The sequence below is a fragment of the Plectropomus leopardus genome, chromosome 18, assembly GCF_026936395.1.
Source record: "Plectropomus leopardus strain MGB_pleo_1.0 chromosome 18, ASM2693639v1, whole genome shotgun sequence".
In the NCBI taxonomy this organism is placed as follows: Eukaryota; Metazoa; Chordata; class Actinopteri; order Perciformes; family Serranidae; genus Plectropomus; species Plectropomus leopardus.
Window position 1 is genome coordinate 27511709 of NC_142193.1, and position 21439 is coordinate 27533147.

The following is a 21439-nucleotide window of genomic DNA, read 5'->3' on the forward strand; positions in this document are numbered from 1 at the left end:
AGAAATGGCGATTTTTTTTTTTTTTTTTTTTCAAAAAAGCTGACTTTTTCTCTTTGAAAAAAATTATATATATTCATTTTTATTAAACGTTTTGGCGATTAAATAAAAAAAAAGTTTTTCAATATTTTTTGTGCGTTTTTTGTTTTCCTACAATTGTTTTTTCCCCTACTTTTTGGCAATTTTATTTTTTTTCTTTTCTTATTTTTAAAATTCCCTTTCATTTTTTTTCATTTTTCAATATTTTTTTTCCCCTTTACAACTGGCATTAAGCAAATTTTGAAAAAGACCTTTTTGTAATTTTTTTCTTGTAAAATATTTGGCTTTTTTTTCTAAAGAATTATATAAAAGTAGAATTTTGAGGTACTTGCGCTTTATTTTTTTAATATACTTTATAAGAATTTCTACAGCTCGAGGCAAGTGGAATTCAAGATTTACTATGACATTATTAATGACACATGAAATCAAGGGCGTTTCTAGGATTTGAAGACATTGGGGGGCAGAGCCTGGAAAAAATGTTGATTGAAAAAAAAAAAAACCCTTTTGACATTTTTTTCCCTTTAAATGTTCTTATGATTTTTGAAAACTTTTTGGCAATTTTTCTATACTTCAAGAAGCTTTGGCATTTTTAAAAACCTTTTTAGCAAGTATAAATAACTCAAATTTGTGCTTGAGCAGAGAAAAGTTTTCTAAGCAAAAAGAGAAACATGTATTTACATTAAAAGTTAGATAAGATCTTTTTAATACACATGAACACTTTTTTCTTTAAAAGAGATCACATTTTGTCTGCTGAAAAGACACACAATAAAACACAAATTCTTCAGTGAATACTTTATAAGCTTTTTCAGTGTATTGGTGTAACCATTACCATCATTCCAGGTTTATCAGGAGCAGCTGTTTAAGACATTTTTATTCTCCACTTGTGGTGTGTTTATTGGACATGCTCTGGATTTTTCTACAGCTCAGTGAGCGAATGTTAAACATTTTGGTGTTTTGATTTTCTGCACTGTAGCATGAGCTGAGGAGCAATTATGCTCTCTCTGATTGTGAAAAACAAATAAAAGTGTGTGCATGTAAAAAAAAAAAAAAATTTTTTTTGAGTGACTACAAACAACCAATAATATCCTTGTGTGGCATCATGGTGGCATTTGTAAAGAACATGGTGTGGAGCAGAGAATGAAAATGCTCCCATTGAGTCTTCATCTGAATACTTGATGTTAACCCTTTGAAACCTGGATCATTATTACTTTTAAATCAAACCATTGAACCCTGAGCATATTTTTTTCAAAGCATGGCAAGAAATGTCCCACAAATTGCAAGAAAGTAGTAAATGTAGAAAATTATTTTTTAAAAAACAACAAAAAACTATATTTAAAATGATCATAATTATATATATATATATATATATATTTCTATTTATAGAATTATTACAATGTTTTTAGTTCTTTTTTGTACTTTTACTTATTTTTCTTATAATTTTCAGAGGGGAGGATTTATTTAGTGCTCATTTTTAAGTAATTTTTATTTATTTATTTTACAAAAATCTCACTTATTTCTGGGCCATTTCCTCTGAAGTTGCTCACTGCCGTTTTCCCATGTTTTTGAAAGATATTAAGCCAGTTTGCCTAGGTTTCAAAGGGTTAACTGTTGTTTCGTGGCTTTTTATTTATAGTTCAGCATCAGATTTCATACACTGATAGCACCATCACAACACTAGATGGATATATTATGCATGATCAAGATTGGTCTCCGTGTGGTTTTGTTGTAACCCTGATGTTTAAATAAATTTTTGAGGACTACATCAGTTGCGGTGCTCCAAAACTAAACCGTAACCCCTTCACGCTCAACTGAACCCACCTCTTGATGAGCTCTTCATAATTATTCACTGATGAAGACAACAAACATGAAAGTTTCTTTAAATATTTAGGTAGACATAAACAGTGTCCACAAAATCTATGATCTTTAACGCCAGATTTCTACATTTTTGAGGCCTCGCTGAGACTAAAACCAGAGTCTTTCTGTGTGCTCCCACCTTTCATGTACCTGGGCCCTCAGCCTGATGATGTCACAGCACACTGCCTGCCATCGATGCTCCACTGGTCACTCGTCTGTCTCTCCCTGTCCTATCTCTGGGCGCAGGCCTTCTCTACATCAGCGATGGTCTTTGGTGCACCACAGGACAGAATCAGAGGGCCTCCCTTGTCCCGGATGACCACATCGTCCTCTATCCTGATGCCCAGGCCGCGGAAACGCTCCGGCACCTGGACATTGTCTTCGCATATGTACAAACCTGTGACAATAAAAGGAGAAATTTAGAAATGTATGAAAGCAGTTTCGGATTTTTCTAACATGATTTCACCCAGATTGATGATGATACGACCAAACAAAATCAAAACTGTAACACAGGGTCCCTTCAGATTAAGGTAAGCTAGACTGAAGTCTTTTAAAAGACATTTTTAATGCCACTCGAAATCTAAGTCAAGACCAATTTCAAGATAACCAAAAATGAAGGAGAATAAAAACAGAGCTTGAACTGACAGAAATGATTTAGGGTCAGGGACAATTTTACCCAAATGTTTAACATAAAGCATGACATTTTTGGTCAAGTTAAAAAGTCAGACGATCTATTTCAAATTCTGGGGAAAAAACAAAAAACTCTTCTTACATCCTGATCTGCGTGTAAATGTAAGAGGTGTGTAAATTATGTAAAAATGAGATATTATCTTTTTTTAGGTTTTACAATGCAACCATCTAACAAAATGATCCATACTCTTGAAAGATCGATTTTTAACATTTTAATGTCAATTAAGGCCTTATTTGTAGAATTAATTTAATGCCTTTTAAGACTCTTTAAGGATCTGCAGGAACCGTGGTAACAGCATATTCAAAAGGCTAATTAGCATATACCTGGTTCGATGGTGATGGCCATCCCTGGCTGTAGAGGCTGTGAGCGGGACAGCTCAGGAGTGTCGTGGACGTCCATGCCCAGGTAATGGCCAACGTGGTGGGGGCAGAACCGCCGTGCAGCCTGGGATGAGCATAAAAAAATGAAGTTTTCAGAAGTTGTATCAAAGTTTGCTGTCGTCTAGCAGCAGTCCCAGACCTTAAAGAGAACCTTTTACGCTCAGGCTAATGCTTGTATTTATATTTCCACCAGAATATGTTCACATTATAATGCTAAAAAAACCAAATGATTTCTCATACAGGTACATTTTGTCATGTCTGACTAAATACACCTGTATTTACCAGCTGTGTGAAAAAACTCTGTTTTACTGCCTGTCTCTTAAAGAATAATTTAACCATTACAAAAAAAGGCTTTTTTAATGTAATTCCTCCTCATTTTTCACAGTTTTGGAGAGCCTGGATTTCATTTGTGTTTAAGGCAAAAGACAAGGCGACAGGCTTTCGAGGGGCTCATTCAGCCCCAACAAAACGTAGAAAAATATTAATGGAAAATCAGAGCAAATCAGCAAATCAGAGGCGGCTTATTCTGTTAAAAACATTCGCTTTGGACATCGGCTTCTATTGTCTTCATTTGTTGCTTACACCAAGCTGCAGTGGACACATTTAAAAGACTTGGTTGGATCCGTTCTGCCATTTTAATCAGCGGGGTTTATATAAACATCACTGCTGAAAATAACCCTCACAGCCTGTTACACACTGTTTAGAGGACACATTTTGTTCAAACCCGCAACTGCAGCGAAACGATGCACACCGTTTTCAGATTGAACATGCTCCAGGACTTCTTTTGTGTTTTTATTTTCTTTTTTTTTTTTTTTTTTAAAAAGACCAGCTGAATAAATTTACAGCCAGCTTTGGTTTGGCCTTCTTGTTTTACTTCTCTGGAAAGAACCACAGCACAAAAGGAATACCTCATTATACAAAATTTACTGAACATATTGCATTTCATAGAGGCTGTAATTTGGTAATTTCATAATTTACATTGGCCAGAGGAGCTCACGGCTATTTCCTTACCGCAAAACCACTACTGAGGACACAAGTAAACTCCACCAAAAATGTTTAAATTCAAATGCCCAGCTTACATGGTAATGGCGATAATCTAATATTATGTCCCCTTCTGGTGCGGTTTACTGACGTTCAACAGGCAGAGCTAGATTTCAGTTTACTTTGGCAATGTAAAAATACAAAATTCTGTTTGCATGAGTCTGTAATCAGAATGCATGTTAATAACAGAGGGAAATATGATCTTGGGTGTCTTTGTTAGAGACCCTTTATTGATCTTAACTTAACACTTTGAAACTTAAGCAAGTTGGCGTGATTTCTTTTAAAACATGGAAAGAAGGGACTAAGCAACAACAAACAACTGATCCGAAAATTTGCAAGCATTAGCAAACAGTAGAAGAAAATTACTTGAAAATGATATTTTTAAAAAAAGTTTAAAAAATGATTAAACATAAAAAAACAAGAAAATGACCAGGAACATGTACTTGAAAATTATGATAATTCTGTAACATAATTTTAAATATGTAATTGTGATCATTTTAAATGTAGTTTTCCCTAGCTTTTTTTTCCTTTTCCCCTATACAGTTTTTAAGTGAATGAGTGAACAGTACAAGAATATTATTTGAAAATTAGCAAAAATAAATAATTAAACTAATAATAACAAAATTTGAACGTCATAATAATAATTTAAAAAAGGCTTTTCTCTAGCTTTTTTCTTTTTTCCCTACACAGTCCCCTCCCTACTCTTTAAAGAGATTTTTCTAAATGTTCTAATTTCTTGCAATTTGAAGAACATTTCTTACCAAGTTGCTCACTGCCTTTCCCCCCATGTTTTTGAAGGATATCTGCTCAGTGTTCAAAGGTTTAAATACTTGTGAAAGACACCTGAAAGCAGCACAAGGAAAATGATGTCGTTCCAGGATTCAAAGGGAGCAGCTGAATATTTAAATGTGTAAAACAACTTTTAGTGAAAATAATTTGAAACTCATCTTGAGAAATTCTACCTGCAGCAACTTTGTTTTTCCAAATACCAGAGTGCTCCTCATGAGGGAAAAAAGCACCGAAATGTCCACCAGCCAGAATTCACTCTACGTCTGTTTCTCTCATTATTACCTTCAGTGCATCAGCATCAGTGGTGCTGGACTTGATGACGCCCAGCTGCCGGAGCTGTCGTCCCAACAGAGCCAGCATGGTGCTGTAGATGTGATCCAGACTGACACCCGGGGAGCACAGAGACAAACAGGAGCGCTGGACCTCCAGGACGGCTTCGTACAGCTCAGCCTGTGCAGGGCTGAACCTGGCAGGAGGGACGCAGAATCAGCAGACAGTTGGAGGAATTATTTACCTCCACACGATCATTTGTGGATTGAATTTGTGAGGAAAAGTTGTTTTTCTCACATGCCTCCACAGTGAATGAGGAATCCAAAAACAGAGAAAAGTCTTGATGAATTGTCGTCATATCACATGATTAAGTGAATGACTAATTTTTGTGGTCCATGCAAATTCTCAGCCTGTATAAATGATTCACTTATTTCTTGTCTTTTAAATACTTCTTATATTTAGCATTTATTGTAATTATTATACTTCGTTTTGTATAGATTACCATATTTTAAAACACGAGGAGCATCTTTTTTTTTTTTATTGGATGCATTTTTGAATCTCTCTGTCTTTTAATACGTATTAAGATATAATTATATATGTGTTACACAACTGCTAAAAGATGTATTTGACAGTATGGAAAATCAAAATTTAAAAAATGATGTGTGTGTGTGTGGAGGGGGGTGGGGGTGGGGGTCTGAGAGTAACATTCAACAAAAATAAAGTTTCAAGCAAAAATTAAAAAAATAATCAAAGTGAAGAATTTCCAGCGCATGTTATAAGTCTTTATAAAAATGCACAAACACATTGTTCTTTACTAACATTATAATTCTTTAAGCAGCACAGCTTACTGCTAACTTACTTTCCATTCACTGGCCAAGTTCGAGTGATGTCACTGACGTACCCAAAGTATTCACAACCACCATCAAGCAGCACCATTTCACCATCCTGAGAGAAGAAAGTATCATCAGTCATTCAAGCTTTCAGTCAGTATTTAACTCACGTAACCACCAGAATACTTAATGCAGATGCACCTTATGTGACAGGACAGATCTGTTTGCACATTCAACACCTCCCGTACCTTGATAATCTGGTTGTTGTTTATGTAGTGCAGAGTATTGGCTCGGTTCCCTCCAGCAACAACAGGGGGATAGGCCAGGAAGTTGGCGCCATGGATCCGATTCTCAAAATCAAACTGGAATAATAACAGAACATTTTTGTTTTGTTTTGTTTTTTTAAAACACTTTGAAACCTGAGCAAATTGGCTAGATTTCTTTCAAAGACATGGGAGAAAGGCCACGAGCAGCTTAAGAAGAAATAATCCTCAAACTAGCAAGACATGAGTAAAAAAAAATTTAAAATACATTTAAGTTTTTTTCTAAATGATTTTCTAGATCATTGAATTTCTTGGCAGTTTGCAGCACATTTCATGCCATGTTGCTGATTGCCTTTTTTCCAATGTTTTTTGAAAAAGATCAAACCAATTTCTTTCTCAGGGTTTAAAAGTTTAAGCCTAAACTTTAACTATGTATTAAAAACCCCATTATGGTATAATAATGTGTAATTTCTATGAAAACAGCGATATACTCTGTTTCTGTAATCCCTAAACTCTAAAAGCTGTTAGCTGTTAACAAATAACTGATACTTATTGTCTGTACATAAAAATATTATGTTGATAAACTGACATCATGATAAGACAATTAGTTATTGATTATATGCATTAACTATTGGAGATTCCATTATGATGAAGACAAAAAATATCTTACCTACACTTAACAATAAATATATTAAGTACCTTAGCAAAGAGCACAGCTTCATCCACGTCTCCTTGGGACAGAGCCATCGTCCTCCTAAATGCCTGAAAGATAAGAATTTGAGTTAGAGTGACATCACTGTGCATCCATCTCAAAAGGCGTAAAGAGACACTGTGACATAACACAATAAATCCAATGCCGTTTTGATATTAGACTACAACAGGAAGTTTTTAAAACGATGGGAAAGGTGGATGGAGCATTTTACACCTGTGCATTCTTCATTTATTTAAAGTGATTTTTCTTTTTTAAATGATATTCAAACCCTAACATTCCCCTTAATATTTATGAAGTTCATTTTTCCCTTTTTAAAAATTGTTTTTCTCGGTTCATATCTGTACTTATTTGTACTTAATTGGTCCTTTTTGTCTTCTGTATTTTTCCACTTGAATGCACTTTTGTAGCATCTCCTGATGGATCTGTGATTACAGAAGGCTTGGAGAAATAAGCCTACTGAGCAGTAGGAGGACTATCTGTTTGGACCTTGTCATAACTCAATAAAAAGAGAATTGAAACACAAACAACTAAAAAAAAAAAACGTTGCCCTTGTTTCCAGAATTTAATGATAATCATAAGTTATTATGAAATCAGCTAAACACCAACCTGTGCTGTGATGTGACCTGCCTCCTGCATGAGCGCCACCTCTGCTGAGCTCTTGAGGGCCCGAAGAGAGTGTATGAGGGGCCTGACAGAGTGCGGCATCGGCCCCGCCTCCAACACGGGACCCACGTGAGCCTGGTGGAGGCGAGGGTGGGCTGGCTGAGAGCTGTCGTACCACAGCACATTACCTGACCGAGGATCGGAGCAGACAGATAATGGCAGCAGTGAAGTTAAAGTCCTAATCAGTTAGCAGTCAAATGTCAACCCCTAAATGAAAAGTTATTAGACATTAACCCTTTATTATATATAACAAACTGTGGCTCTCTCACCTTTAAGGCTCTTAAGCACAAGACCCAGTTCTTCTGTGCTATGAACTCTCTCTATGCCGGTCAGAGCAGCCGCCCCGTCCTTTCCTGACCGGGGCCCGTCCCACAGCTCTCTCCCAGGGTCTCTGCGGGGAACGAACAAGATGGCCTGGTCTGGTCGCCTTTTACCATAAAGGACCAGGGCGCTGTCAGGCTCGAGGATGCCACTGAGGTAGAGAAAATCCTGAGGAACATTTAGCTCCAGGTTAATTAATGAAAACAATTCACAACAAATTAAAAACATAAGACTGCAAAGTAAAAGACATTCATATTTCCTTGTGTGTAAGTATGCTAGTACTAACATTCATGTTAATTTATTTGTTTTTTAAGATGACTTTTGGGGGCTTTTTGCCTCCATGTAATACAATAGTTTAAGTGTGAAAGGGGGAGAGAGAGGGGACGACATGCAGCAAAGGGCCAAGGCCAGAATCAAACCTGAAGCTGCTGCCGCAAGGATGCAGCCTTTGCACATGGGACGCCCGCCCCACCAACTGAGCCACTGGGTGCCCCTAAATATCCTAATGTTGTACAATATTTAATATATTTTAGATTAGTTTTTGGATTTATTTATATATATTGAACAACAATTTATTATTATTTTTACATACATATTCATTGTTGTTATATATGATTATTATTTTAATTGTATTTATTATTATTCTCATTATTTATATATTAAATTATTTGGAGGAGGGGTTCATTTAAATTATTTATTCCTATTAAATATGATTTATTATATTTATTTATCATTAAATTATTTCTATTTTACTTTTTTTTTCGATTTACTCTTTAAAAATTGTGTCTTAAAGTCGCCTTGTACACTATGTACACTGTATATAAAAACTAATGTGAGGGTGGGATCACAGGTGCATATGTAGGTGATCTGTATGGATGTATGTTGTTTATTCACTTAGTTAATTTTTTTAGTTTTATTTTCCTTCTTGTTTATAAATAATTTGTGTTCATATATACTTTTACTATCTTGTCATATATTATGATATGTACATGTAATTCTACTTGTCAGATGAAGTTTCCGTAAACATTATTTTTCTTAAAGTAACAATAAAAAGCACAATTGAAAAAAAAACTGCATATAAAGAAATACAGCTTGAGGGTAAACATGCACCTGGTTCTGGTGGAAGGGATAAGGGATGTCGTTGGTCATGTAGCGGGTCGGATGGGACAAAACGACGACCACATGGGTGCTGGAGGGGGTGGAGGGTCCCAGCCGGTCTGACTGGGCCTCGATAAGTGAGGCCAGCCGGTGTCTGCGGAGCTCGTACTCGGTCTGGCTGAGGCCTGGGGTCACCTCACCTGAGCAGCAGAGATCACACACACGGTGTTTCAGTGTTTCATCCTATTTCCTTCATGTATTTTTATTATTTCTTCATGTCACATGCAGTGTAGAGTGATGACTGAACTAAAATGTGTAAACCACAAGAGCCTTGAGTTGTCTGTGATCTACTACGGTTACTGTGTCACCAGAGTATGAATCCCAAAACCCTAAATACAGAGTTCCTACAGTTTAAGGCAAGTGGAATCTAAGCGTTTTTATGACTTTATTGATGCCAGACAGAATGAAACTTAAGACAAATTTTACAAAACACATGCAAGAAAAAATACCTACATCAATTACTTAGGGTTGGGGAGAATTTTCCCAAAATATTTATAGTATTGTATAGTTTTTTTGTGTCTTTAATCCTTTTAAAAAAGTAAATTGACATCTATTTTGTTGCGTTCAGACGCCTTTCACAAGCATTTAAACCTGGGAAACCTGGGAAAATCAGTTTGATATGTTCTGAAAACATGAGGAAAAGGCAATGAGCAACTTGGCAAGAAATTCTGGAAAAATTGCAAAAGAAAAAAGTTACAAGAAAGTGACTTGAAAATTAGCTGAGGGGAGATTATTAGACATTCTCCAAAAAAAGGAAACTGTCCAGAAAACTGTTTTCTTATAAATACATATTAAAAGTAAAGTTACTGAAAAAAAAAATCATTTTATCTTTCACACTTTCTTAGGGTAATTTTCTTGGTTCTTTTTGTAGTTTACTTTTAAATTTTTGCTTTTTAAATGTAATTTTCTTGTGATTTTTCACAGCTTTCTTGTTAATTTTTTGGGACTTCTCTTGTTAAGTAGCTCATTGTCTTTCTCTCACATTTAAAAAAAAAAAAATCAAGCCAATTAGCTCAGGTTTGAAGGGTTAATCTGAGAAGCACTCTCTAAATTTTAATTAATTAAGGATTTTACAATGCAAAATCAGAAAACATGATTCATAAAATCGTACATCCCAAGTCTTTGGCAAGTTTAAGACTTCTGAAATACTGATGTTAGACATTTTAATATGAATTACAGCCTTATTTTCAGATGAATGACTTTTTAAGGATCAAAGAAAACCCTTAAAATAAATGAAATCTGTAAATGCACTGCTCCAGCATTCATCGTGAGCAGTACTCACCATGTTTGAGGAGGTGTGGATGAGTGAAAGGGCTGGGCTGGCCCAGGTACCGAGGTGGAACTGTCTTTGGTTTTAAATCTCCGGGTTTCACAGAAATGTTTCTGCACGGGCACCAAATACATCCTACAGACAGAAACACAACACAGACAGCACAGATGGTTAAAAAAATAACAAAACATGTTTTACAAAGCAGAGCTTCACAACTGGATGATTTTAGCTTTATCTCAGATATGTCACCTGATAAGATATTACAGCATAGAAATGCCAAAGATGACAAGTTTATTTCTCCACATGAAGTCACCAGCAAATATGTGCTACCTTCGTGTGCTTCTAAGAAATATCATCTTTACGAGTTACAAGCACATGAGCGGCTCTCCAAAATCGTTATTTCAGGTGGAAAGTTTTGATGATAATGATGTTTGCATGACGTTTCAGAGCAACAGAAACGGCAGAAAGCATGGAAACAGTGTCAACAATTGATGGTAAAAAATGTATATTTCTTTATTTTGTTCCTAGTAAATATAATTTACTTTTAGGTTTCCAGCAAAATAAAAATTAAATAAAAATTAAAATGAATAAATAAAAGTAGCTCCCTGTGGTTTAACAGAGTAAAAGTTCTTCCCATGTTGACACTTTCTTTACACTTTTTAAATTAATTAATTTAATCTGTGATCATTTAAATAAAACACAGATACAGATAATCTGCAAAATGCCAAATATCAGCCCCAATAATCATCCAGGCCGATAATCTGTCAACCCCTACCAAAGACCTATTCAAAAAAACAAATGACTTTGAGACAAGTGAACCGCAGGTGCAAAAATGTTAACAGGTTTTGGGACTCATTCCTGGGGTACTCCACTTTGGCATATTTAAAGAAAAAGTGTTTGCAATATAAAATAGGATAAACAGAATAAAAATAAAGCCATTTATAGTTGAATACCCCTCCCCTGAGCCAAAATAAAAACACATAAGTCTCTCCCGAGTGCTTAAAAAAATTGACATTTCTCCCCCTTTTCACACAACCCCCACCTCTCTCATAAATAATGAACAGTCCCTACATTTCTTGTAAATAAAGTGGAGAAACGGATAATATTTAGCTCTGAAATGTGTTGTTTGGAGTACAATGTGGCGAAAATATAAAATACACAAACAAAGTAAAAGTACGTTAGAATCGTACTAACGTTACAAACAAACGTATCTGGACTCACCTCGGCTCCAGCTTCTCCGCGGCAGCAGCCGGACAGCAGACCGGACCAAGCTGCTGGTCGAGGGCAACATTGTTGCTGCAGCTGGAGGACACCGACCAGTCACAGCATGTCGTCCCGCTGTGGACATGAGGGGACAGCCAGTTTAGTAAAGTGGTCAACCAACGCTGTATATTTACGTAGACACGTGACAGTCTGTTGTTTACACTTACCGACGTTAAAATGATGTCATATAATAGTTAAATCTGTCTTTGGTTGACAGTTTTAGCCTCGCGAGCTCGATGCTCTCGTGTTAGCTAACTGTGTTCATTTCAAGAGCATGAGAACTTCGTGCCCTGCGTTTTGCCCGTCAGGCGGAGATGCCTGCCCATGATCACGCCCCTTTGCTACCATGGTCAGGGCCAAACGCTTCTTTAAAAATTTTTAAAAAAATCATTTTTAACATTATATTATATTTTATTATAATTTAATGTAGCATTAGGCAGTTATGTATTGTACACACTAAACACACATTATCCATATCATAACTTATATATTCACACTAGTGTTAATTGTCTATTACTGTGTGTGTCTGTGTGCGTGTGTATATATATATATATATATATATATATATATATATATATATATATATATATATATATATATATATATAATGTATATTTCCTGGAAGCTCAAATTCAGGGAGCAAAACCCTCATGCCACAGTGGGATACGAATAAGATTTAAATACGTTTGTTCCCTGAACACAGGCTATCAGGGATCGCTGTAGTTACGATAAGCCTACACTTCACAGCAAATTTCACTGATCAAATTGTTCTGTGAGGCTACAGGTTTATGCAAGCACTAGTATCAATAAATGTTTTATCAAAGTTTAATTATAATAGTATATTATTATTTATAGACGAGACATCCTAAAATCTGAGAAATGTCCTACAATCCTTAACACATCCAAAAATCTTTGAAATTTCCTAAAATCCGCAAAATATCCTAAAATCTTTGGAGCATGTATGGAGCTGCTGCAACTGACCCCTGGCCTCCAGTAATTATTGCAAAAGTGGCCCCCAAGCGAACATGTTGATTATGTGCAGCTTTAATGCTGCCTGACAGTCCGAACCCAGGAAGTATTATAGCCGCGCTGCTGCGTCAGTCTGTCCGACAGCTCGCCTGAATGAAAACACAGGAGCGACGCCACCACCACTGACGCTCTGTTGTGGCGACAAAATCCCCCGAAACCGTCCTCTGCGGGTTCTCTTCACGGGTGTGATCGGCGTACATCATCGATCAGGTGCTCTAACATCGATCACTAACTGTAACAGCTGCAGTTCCGTAGTGTGTTTCGTTATTCACGGCCCGTATTGCAGCTAACATAGCTAACGACGTTATCATGCGTCAAACAGTTATCGCGTCACGGACGGATGCACATTTCCAGAAACTTCTGGTTTGCGACCATCACTGTTGCCTTCAATACCATTTTAGCACTTCCTCTTTATTGCTAAATCCTGATTTTTGAATGTTAAGTGATTAAAGTGAGGTTGAAGCGCGCACTCATTCAGCCTCTTCGCGTTAGCATGACTAGCTTATCGCTTGACGTTAACTGATGAGCACGTACGTAAACAAAGCCACACTTTACTAAGTTGTTCCCCGTTTTTCTCTCTGTTTTTCCCAACACATGCAGCGCACGGTGTGCTGGACGTGACAGGGCAACATGGACCCAGCAAAAGTGACAGAATTAAAGGGCTTCGTGAACATGTGCGAGTCCAGTCCCGAGATCCTGCACCTTCCAGAGATGGGTTTCTTCCGGACCTGGCTGCAGGGGTCAGTCCACTTATAACTGTCTATCCAAACTGCAAATGCACTGTGAATGTTATTATGCAAAATGGATTCATGGCGAATTTATTCTGTTATTATTACACTAAAGTGCAGAATAGTTATGTAAAAGAGGTTACTGTCTGATTTATTCTCAGAAAAACAAACAAGCATTCCTCATAATGTGGAGTAAATGATGTAGTTAATTCTTTTTAAGTGATTACATTACAACACCACAGTACATAGATCATGTTTCAAACAGACTGCTGTTACCACGTGCTCAGTTCCGCCCACCTCCTAGTACAGACTATTACAAACCATGCCCCAAAGGGCGTGGGCGCGTGTAATGATGGTTTTAAACGGATTTTATTTTGCTTTTCGTCACCGTATCCCTCATACAGGGTTCATGCAGCTTAAGAAAAAGGGGATTTAACTCTTAAAGACTTTTTAATACCACTTGGAATGAAATTTATGACCGATTTAACAGAAGCCAATATTGAATAAAAAATAAACCATTTACCAGCATAAATTACTCAAGGTTAGGGGAATTTGATTTTATTTTTTAAATATTTATTGTAACATAAAAAAATGAAAAATGATTTTGAGCCTTTGCAATGCAATGTCATAAAAAATCCTATCTCCAATGTCTTAAGACTTTAAAGCCATTTGAAAGATTGATTAAGGGAATTTAATGCGAATTAAGGTCATACTTTACCACTGATGGATGATTTTTAAGGACCCGCGAGAACCATCATGACCATATCCAAAACACAACTTCCAAAACACCGGAAAAGCTGAAACACACACAAATTAATGAAATCAGCCCACATAAGTTAAACATAAACATAAAGCTTATAAATACACCACCATTTACATGAGTAAAATAAGCGTAACTGATGTTTACGTTAGCGGTGTACGTCAGCAGCTAGCATTAGCATGAACGCTGCTACAGCGATACACTTAAATTTTCACGGATTTATCGCAACGTTAGTTAAAACCACACACCCAGAAACAAAGAAAACACGTTTAAACATACCGCACCTTGTTCCCATGCCAGCCCGGTGCTGATTTCATCAAGAAACACGTAGAAACTTCAGTGCAAACAGTCATTTCGGTGTTTCCCTCCATTTTTCCTCAGACGTTCGTGCCGTAATAATGTTTCCGCTTAGATGGCTTCAAAATAAAAGCGCCGAAATGATGAAACAGGAAAAATTGGATTAAAAAGTTAATGTTTGTGTGTGAAAAGCTTAATGTGGTTTATTTTTCCTGCCATCAAGTGAACTACAAACTTAAATAGAGTAGAGCTGAAACAATTAGCCAGTTTTAATTAAAGAGAACAATACCTAACCAGTTGATTAGCAGTAAATCGGAGTAATTTACTGACCAGTTTCTCCTGTTATAATATGTTGTGACCATATTTAGGATCTGTTGATTAGACAAAAGATTTTAAAACATTACTACATATTCTGGAAAACTATTGGTTGTTAATTTATAGACCTAATAAAAGAAAGGCATACTAAATACGAATAAATCTAAAGGCCTTAGTAATCTCCAAAAGGGAAATTCAGATGTATAGAGATAGAGATTGAGGAAACATATATAATTGAGATTGGTGAAAAGGCAACAAGGAAAGGGGACTAACCTTAACCCTGTCACAGTATCGTTGTATTGTTATATTGATGCATGTATTTTCTGTGATATTAAGTACATTTATTGGGATATTTTATCAAGAAAATGTTCATAGACGAAATAACCACATAGAAATATCTGTTTTGGCCTACTCAGCAAACAAAATGCCTGAAAAATAAGGGTTCTGTTGTTCCTCGCTGAATTGTTCTCCATAATTTTATCCTGCAGCATGGGTGCAACTATTCCTCCACCACCCAAGAAAAAAGAGTCGTGCCAGGTGACACATTCAGATTATCATTATGCCAGTTATTGAAAACTTCTGATGTTTTTTTCCACACTTGTCTCATCATGATGTAAACAAAGTTCTCTCTGACTTGTAGGGTGGCTGTCCCTGCGGTCCTCCTCCTACATCAGCTCCACCTCCCGAACCAGAGCCTCCCGTACTCTCCGAGAGCGAGGAGAGTGATATAGGTACGCAACATTTACGTAACCCTTTGCGATCTGAGCAAATTGGCCTGGTTTCTTTTAAAAACACGGAAAGAGGACAAAAATTGCCCCAAAATAAGTAAGAAATTATTAAAACGTTACATGAAAATCATCTGAAAATAAGTAACAAAAAAGAAAGTAAAGAAAAAGAGTGAGGGGGGATAATAAAAAAGAAAATGTATTCCATAATTTTGCAGCATAGCTAACAAAAGCTATTCTCTTACTGTGCTTTTCAAAATAAGGGATATTGTTCGTGTGTCCCAACAAGAGCTCGTGTAAATGTTGGATCTTTTTCAGAAATTGACACAGAGGGAGTGATCGAACCTGACGCCGATGAACCGCAGGAGATGGGAGAGTATGAAAACATTGAGGTAAAATATTGATTATCATGCAAACATTTACTTAAATAAAAACTCGCGCTGTGGAATATAACTAAGCTGGTGCTATCGTTCCCTCAGGTCACAGAGGAGATGATGGACCAGGCCAGTGAGAAGAAGATGGCGGCTATTGACGCTCTGGGAGAAGGTGGGTTGGTACTCCGTTCACAGACTGAGCCGTGCGTGCAGTTTCTGTATTGATAAGGAAAAAAGGCACTCCAAATTAAATTATATTTATGATCTTGTTTTCTCTTGCAGGAGATCTGCAGAAAGCTCTGGATCTTTTTACTGAAGCCATCAAGCTGAACCCCTGCGTAGCCATCATGTACGCCAAGAGGGCAAGGTGAGTCCTCAAAACAACAGATATTTAAGGGCTGTCTTTTTGTCCACTCCTGTTAAGAATGGTCATAATCTGTTGTCCTCTTTGTGTTAGCGTCTTTATCCAGATGAAGAAACCCAACGCAGCCATAAGAGACTGCGACAGAGCCATCAGCATCAACCCAGACTCTGCACAGCCGTACAAGTGGAGGGGAAAAGCTCACAGGTACGTTTCCATTTTACAGCTTTACGCTAATCTGCACTCTGAGGCGCAAACAGATGATTTTAGACGACCTGAACTAAAATCTTGACTGTGCTGAAGGACCAGATTCTCACAATGTGACAGCCACAACACACGTACAAGCCAGCCAATGAGAGTCCAGCATGAAACGAAACCATTCACACGATGAGCACCTTTTTTAAAGAGATTTTCAACATGTTTTTGGTGATATCACAGTCTGACAAAGATTTCAAATGAGATTTTGTTAGGCTGATCTCACAGCACGAAATTTGATGAACCTGCGAGCTCGCTGTTAGTTTAAAGGGTGTTATATGACGTATGTTTGAGGACGGGTGAACTGAGTCCTCAATTGTCAGTGAATTCATGCAATTTTTCTGCCATCTGATGAGACTACATTTTGTTGACTGCCGTGTGTGTGTGTGTGTGTGTGTGTGCGTGTGTGTGTGTGTGTGTGTGTGCTGTGCTGCAGGCTGCTGGGACACTGGGAGGAGGCAGCCAGGGATCTGGCCACAGCCTGCAAACTGGACTATGACGAGGACGCCAGTGCGTTACTGAAGGAGGTTCAGCCTAAGGTATACCGTCGGCGAACAGAGGAAATTTAAAACACTGTTCCGCTGTTAAAATCTGTTTGTAGCGACTGTAATTCAGATGTTATGTTAATGCGCGCACGCTCAGAATCTGGTGTGATCCGTTTCAGTGTTCACATGATCCTGATGCAGATAAAGTCTGATCAGAGAGGAGCTACAGAGGCCCCTGAAGGCAGACTCAGAAAGCTGATGCTCCCAGCTGTGAGTTTGCAGTTTGTTATTCTCATCTTTTTATCCCTTTTTTGCTTTTCAGGCCAACAAAATCATGGAGCACAGACGCAAATACGAGCGCAAGAGAGAAGAGAAGGCGGTGAGGGAGAAACAAGACCGGATAAAGAAAGCCAGAGAGGAGCATGCGCGGGCTCAGAGGGTGAGTTACTGTGACCGTCTCTGTTTGACTGAAGGCCTCTACACACCAGGACTGTGTGTGTGTGTGTGTGTGTGTGTGTGTGTGTGTGTGTGTGTGTGTGTGTGTTTAATTTACATGTCAACATATTTTTTTCAAACTGCTGAACGGGAATACTAAGCAGCGAAAATGGACGATTATTTATTTTTATTTTTTAAGGAATGAGGTTGATTTGACAGCGTTTGCAGTTTAAATTCACGCAGCACATTCATTCTTTTTTTTAAAAAATAATTTTTCATTTTCAGATTTAAGAAAAAAAATAACAATACAAAACCATTCCCTCCTCCTCTATTACAGATTGAACTTGCCAACCATGTCAGCAAAGTCAAATCAACAAAATTAAATAAATCATAAAAAAAATTAACACCAGAGACATAACTTAGATAAATATGCACAAGGCAAACTATGACAGTTATGGGAGTGAGTCTACATCAAGTCTGATTCAGATTCACATTATCTTCAATAGAGGATTTTTTCAGTTTTTACATATTAACACTCAGAACAGCAAAGACGGGATATAAACACACAAGAGTATCACAATAAACACAGCACAAGTCTCTCACAGAGTGCCCAGGCTGTTTAAAGCAGTAATGGCTGAGTGCTTTTCTGTATCTGCAGCCTGAACATCAGAAAAAAACCTACTGAAAGCAGTGATGAACTCACCTCAGTCTTCTGTCTCAACAGGAGGAGGAAGCTCGGCAGTTTGGAGGAGGATTCTTCCCAGGTAGGAGAAGAAAAACAAGCCGCCTCATTGCATGATGGGATCAGAGGAAGAGTCCACATGTTACTTATAGGAAATGCAAACAAAAAGAAAATACCCAGTGGAAAATAACTACTACTCATTTACACACTTTGTTATCCATCAGCTTCATAGTTTTGCACAACGGATGATTGTTAGTCTCAAGTCTTTACGAGTTACAGGTTAATATTAATTTTAAGTTTTTTATTTAGTTTCATTTGAGCATCATACTCACAGCTCCATGCAGCAGCGTGTCTCTCCGTGCTGTTGGGATTCATCATTAATTCATCGGACAGATGTGACGGCAGCTGTAAGTGCAGGTAACGTTGCTGCTGCAGCTGATGAGTCGGCGTTTTTCTGCAGGACCCGCTGGATTCCCAGGCGGAGCCCCTCCTGGCATACCTGGTCTCGGTGACCTCCTGAAGGATCCAGAGGTGCTCAACGCATTGAAGGTGACTCAGACACATCCCACCACATTCACTGCCACGTCCCATTACTTATGTCATTCAGATCTTAACCCTTTAAAATCTGGACCCACATCAGTTTCCTTATAGGGCGTTCAGACGCCTTTTACAAGCTATATGACCTTTTAAAAACTGAGAAAATTGGTTTGATTTCTTTTGAAAACATGGGGAAAAAGGCAAGAAATGTCCCCAAAATCCCAAAACATTTTACCTAAAAATTGTAATAAAAATAGTGGAAGAGCACTTGAAATAATCCAACAAGACAAAATGTCAAGAAAACTATATAATTATAATTATTTTATAGTAAATTTATGTTACAGAAAAAAATGATACAATATATTTTAAAAAAAACCTTTTTTTTTTTAGTTTTTTGCAGCACTTTTTAGTTATTTATTGGTAACTTTCTTTTTTAATTTAATTTTAGTTTTTCTTTTTTAATTTTCTTAATTTTTTTTTTTTAAATAATTATTTGGTCCTGTCTACACACAACAGCCAGTGTGCTCTCACAGACACTTATATGTTTATGATTTTATCTAATAATTTAAATTTTTGTTTTAAACTGTTTTTAAATGGCCTTTTATGCTGTATTGCCTTGCTGGCCTGTTTTTTATGGCAAAACACTTTGTGTTACATTTCTTATATTAAAGGTGCTGTATAAATAGTGTTTATTATTATTATTATGGGGATTTGATCCATTGGGATTGATAAAAATAACTGATTTATCAATAACACAGTACGATATGGAGCTGAGGAGAGAAACGGAGCCGTAGACTTTTACACTCATTAGAACTTATAAATGTACTTTTCGTTTCAGTCTTTAAAACGGATTTTGAAATGCACCATGTGAATAAAAAATAACCCTGTTTGCACTTCTTATTAATCTCCAGGACCCCGAGGTGATGGTTGCCTTCCAAGATGTGGCACAAAACCCGGCCAACATCGCCAAGTACCAGAACAACCCCAAAATCATGGCCCTGGTCACCAAGCTGAGTACCAAATTTGGAGCTTCACCACAGCCGTAGAGAGGAGAGGACCAAAGACGAGCGGAGAGTGGATACGTGGTGAAACAATCTGGAGAGCCACAACGCTTTTCAACAATTATTCCACTGTGTGCAGATCAAACGGGGAGCGGGTTATTTGGTGTCGTGTAGAGAACGTGGGGCAACTTTTTAAATGTACTTAGAACTTAGCAGCGTCCCGACTAAGCCACCCGATGGTTAGGAGTCAGGCGTGACAACTTCGCCTGACTCGTCTCAGCTGGGACTTTACTAAACCGCAGGTTGACATTTCTTAACCTGTATCTGGAAAAGCTAAACTGGGAGCTCCCGCATTAAGACGCCAGCGCAAAAATATTTTTACAGCCATTTAATACGTGGTGATGGTTTAGCTTCCGGTCTTTTCTTTCTCCGAACAGAGCCGAACTCTCACTCACAACTGTCAGCGCTTTTTGTTATCAGATCGGTTATTAAAAATGCAAAAAAAGAAATCACTGATCTTGATGTCTGACCCTGTTGAAAAAAAATCACAATAATAAAACTTATGTTGCTGCAAAACAGGTTTGACATTCATTTCTAGTTCAATTCTGTTACTTTTACACTGCATCCTTTACAAACTAGACTGATTTTACAGAATGACGGCTCACAAAAACAACTTTTTACTGCTGTTTCTCATCTTTTTAACCAAGAAAACTTATTCAGATTGTTTTATTTTTAAGTACATAAACATCCAATTCAAACCTCTGGCTCTCTGACATGTTAGATTTTCAAGTTTTACAACCAAAACATTGCTGGGTGGAGCGGTTGTTGTCCTGAATTATCTAAAAGCAACACTTTGATAGCAGAACCGTATATGTGGGTTTGTAGTAAAGTCCAGGTGGGAAAAGGGGAAAGCTTCCTGAGGCCCAGCTGCTAGCGGAGGCCCGTGGAGGTCAGCAACAATCATGTTCGTCTGAATTTTTGGCAATGGTGACCATGTTTTATCTTTAACCAAAATATTTATCATTACTTAATAAAAAATAAAAAAATGGTACAATTATGAGTAATTATTAGTCTTAGTACAATATCTGTTTCATAATGAAAACCTAGTTGGCTAAAAAGTGGACTAGTTTTTTTGTTTTTTTTGTATACAACCATTGCAAAAAAATAAAAACAAAAATTGTAGGTGGTCATGAAGCAGATTTGGGCAGGCAAATTTGTTTCTGTTGGCAGTCCTGGTCAAATCCATAGTAAATTGGTGTATTTAGTATAAATTGATAGTATTGTTGTACTAGTTTCTTCATACCTTTATCAAGAAAAGCTTCCAAATATGACATTATCATCTGTGCAAATTTCCATTATGCACAAATGTCATTTAAGTATCTGACTTTGATTGGACAAAATAAGCAATTTAATGCCACCACCATGGGAAAATGATAAATGTTTTTCAATATTTATGGACATTAAAGACTAATCTGCCAATCACTTTTTGATTTAATCATTAATAGGGCTGAAACCAACATATTTTTTCATTATTTATTTTTCTGCCAATTTTTCACCTCGATTGTTTTGTTTATTAAAAAGTAAAATCAGCTTGTGATTTCATGCAGGCTGAGGCGAGTCGCCACATTACTTCCTTTGTCTGGCTGTTACATACTCCGCATGTACCAGCGCGTCCTGCAGGTGCTGCAGGATAAATGAAGCCCAGAGGGAGAGTGGGTCACCAGGCCACTTAATCCGCACAGAGCATCTGTCTTTCAGCCGCAGGATTACTGACCTGAATCACTGCGTCACAGCTGATCTCAACGAGCAAATGCCGCTCACTGACGACGCCTTTTTGTTCAACAAAATGGAATTTGACTGTTAGTTTCCCTCAGTCACTTGGATACAAATGAGCGAGAAAATAACGTCCAGGAT

The 21439-nt window shown here is 37.3% G+C and overlaps 2 protein-coding genes across 4 annotated transcripts; one reads left to right on the forward strand and one right to left on the reverse strand.

The window, feature by feature from the left end:
* Positions 1–709: 709 nt before the first annotated feature.
* On the reverse strand, positions 710–14464 carry xpnpep3 (X-prolyl aminopeptidase 3, mitochondrial). Of its 3 annotated transcripts, XM_088069147.1 has the most exons (13): positions 14343–14464; positions 14017–14095; positions 11500–11616; positions 10291–10413; positions 8961–9148; positions 7799–8018; positions 7473–7657; positions 6854–6916; positions 6140–6253; positions 5921–6006; positions 5074–5257; positions 2905–3025; positions 710–2287 (listed from the first exon to the last, which is right to left on the reverse strand). In XM_088069147.1, exons 3-13 carry the CDS (start codon positions 11567–11569, stop codon positions 2121–2123), a joined length of 1521 nt encoding a protein of 506 aa, XP_087925273.1. In that variant the 5' UTR covers positions 11570–11616; positions 14017–14095; positions 14343–14464; the 3' UTR covers positions 710–2120. The 3 variants fall into 3 exon arrangements, with proteins under 3 accessions (XP_087925273.1, XP_042361020.2, XP_087925272.1); XM_042505086.2 differs by lacking the exons at positions 14017–14095; positions 14343–14464 and adding an exon at positions 11709–11863; XM_088069146.1 differs by lacking the exons at positions 14017–14095; positions 14343–14464 and having other exon boundaries at positions 11500–11626.
* Positions 12622–20101, forward strand: st13 (ST13 Hsp70 interacting protein). Its single transcript, XM_042504142.2, has 13 exons — positions 12622–12780; positions 13171–13310; positions 15159–15207; positions 15311–15401; positions 15714–15787; positions 15875–15941; positions 16052–16136; positions 16227–16337; positions 16822–16924; positions 17193–17309; positions 18030–18069; positions 18448–18536; positions 19436–20101. Exons 2-13 carry the CDS (start codon positions 13201–13203, stop codon positions 19568–19570), a joined length of 1071 nt encoding a protein of 356 aa, XP_042360076.2. The 5' UTR covers positions 12622–12780; positions 13171–13200; the 3' UTR covers positions 19571–20101.
* Positions 20102–21439: the final 1338 nt, after the last annotated feature.

Bases quoted from the DNA above. Each gene is read 5' to 3' on its own strand.
- xpnpep3 (XM_088069146.1), bottom strand. From the start codon at position 11,626: ATGTCCACAGCGGGACGACATGCTGTGACTGGTCGGTGTCCTCCAGCT. The intron at 6,254-6,853 runs GTACTTAATATA...TTATTATTCCAG, and splicing joins AAGCTGTGCTCTTTGCTAAG to TTTGATTTTGAGAATCGGAT. The intron at 3,026-5,073 runs GTAATAATGAGA...TGCTCATCCCAG, and splicing joins CTGATGCTGATGCACTGAAG to GCTGCACGGCGGTTCTGCCC.
- st13 (XM_042504142.2), top strand. From the start codon at position 13,201: ATGGACCCAGCAAAAGTGACAGAATTAAAGGGCTTCGTGAACATGTGC. The intron at 15,942-16,051 runs GTGGGTTGGTAC...TTTCTCTTGCAG, and splicing joins TATTGACGCTCTGGGAGAAG to GAGATCTGCAGAAAGCTCTG. The intron at 18,070-18,447 runs GTAGGAGAAGAA...GTTTTTCTGCAG, and splicing joins TGGAGGAGGATTCTTCCCAG to GACCCGCTGGATTCCCAGGC.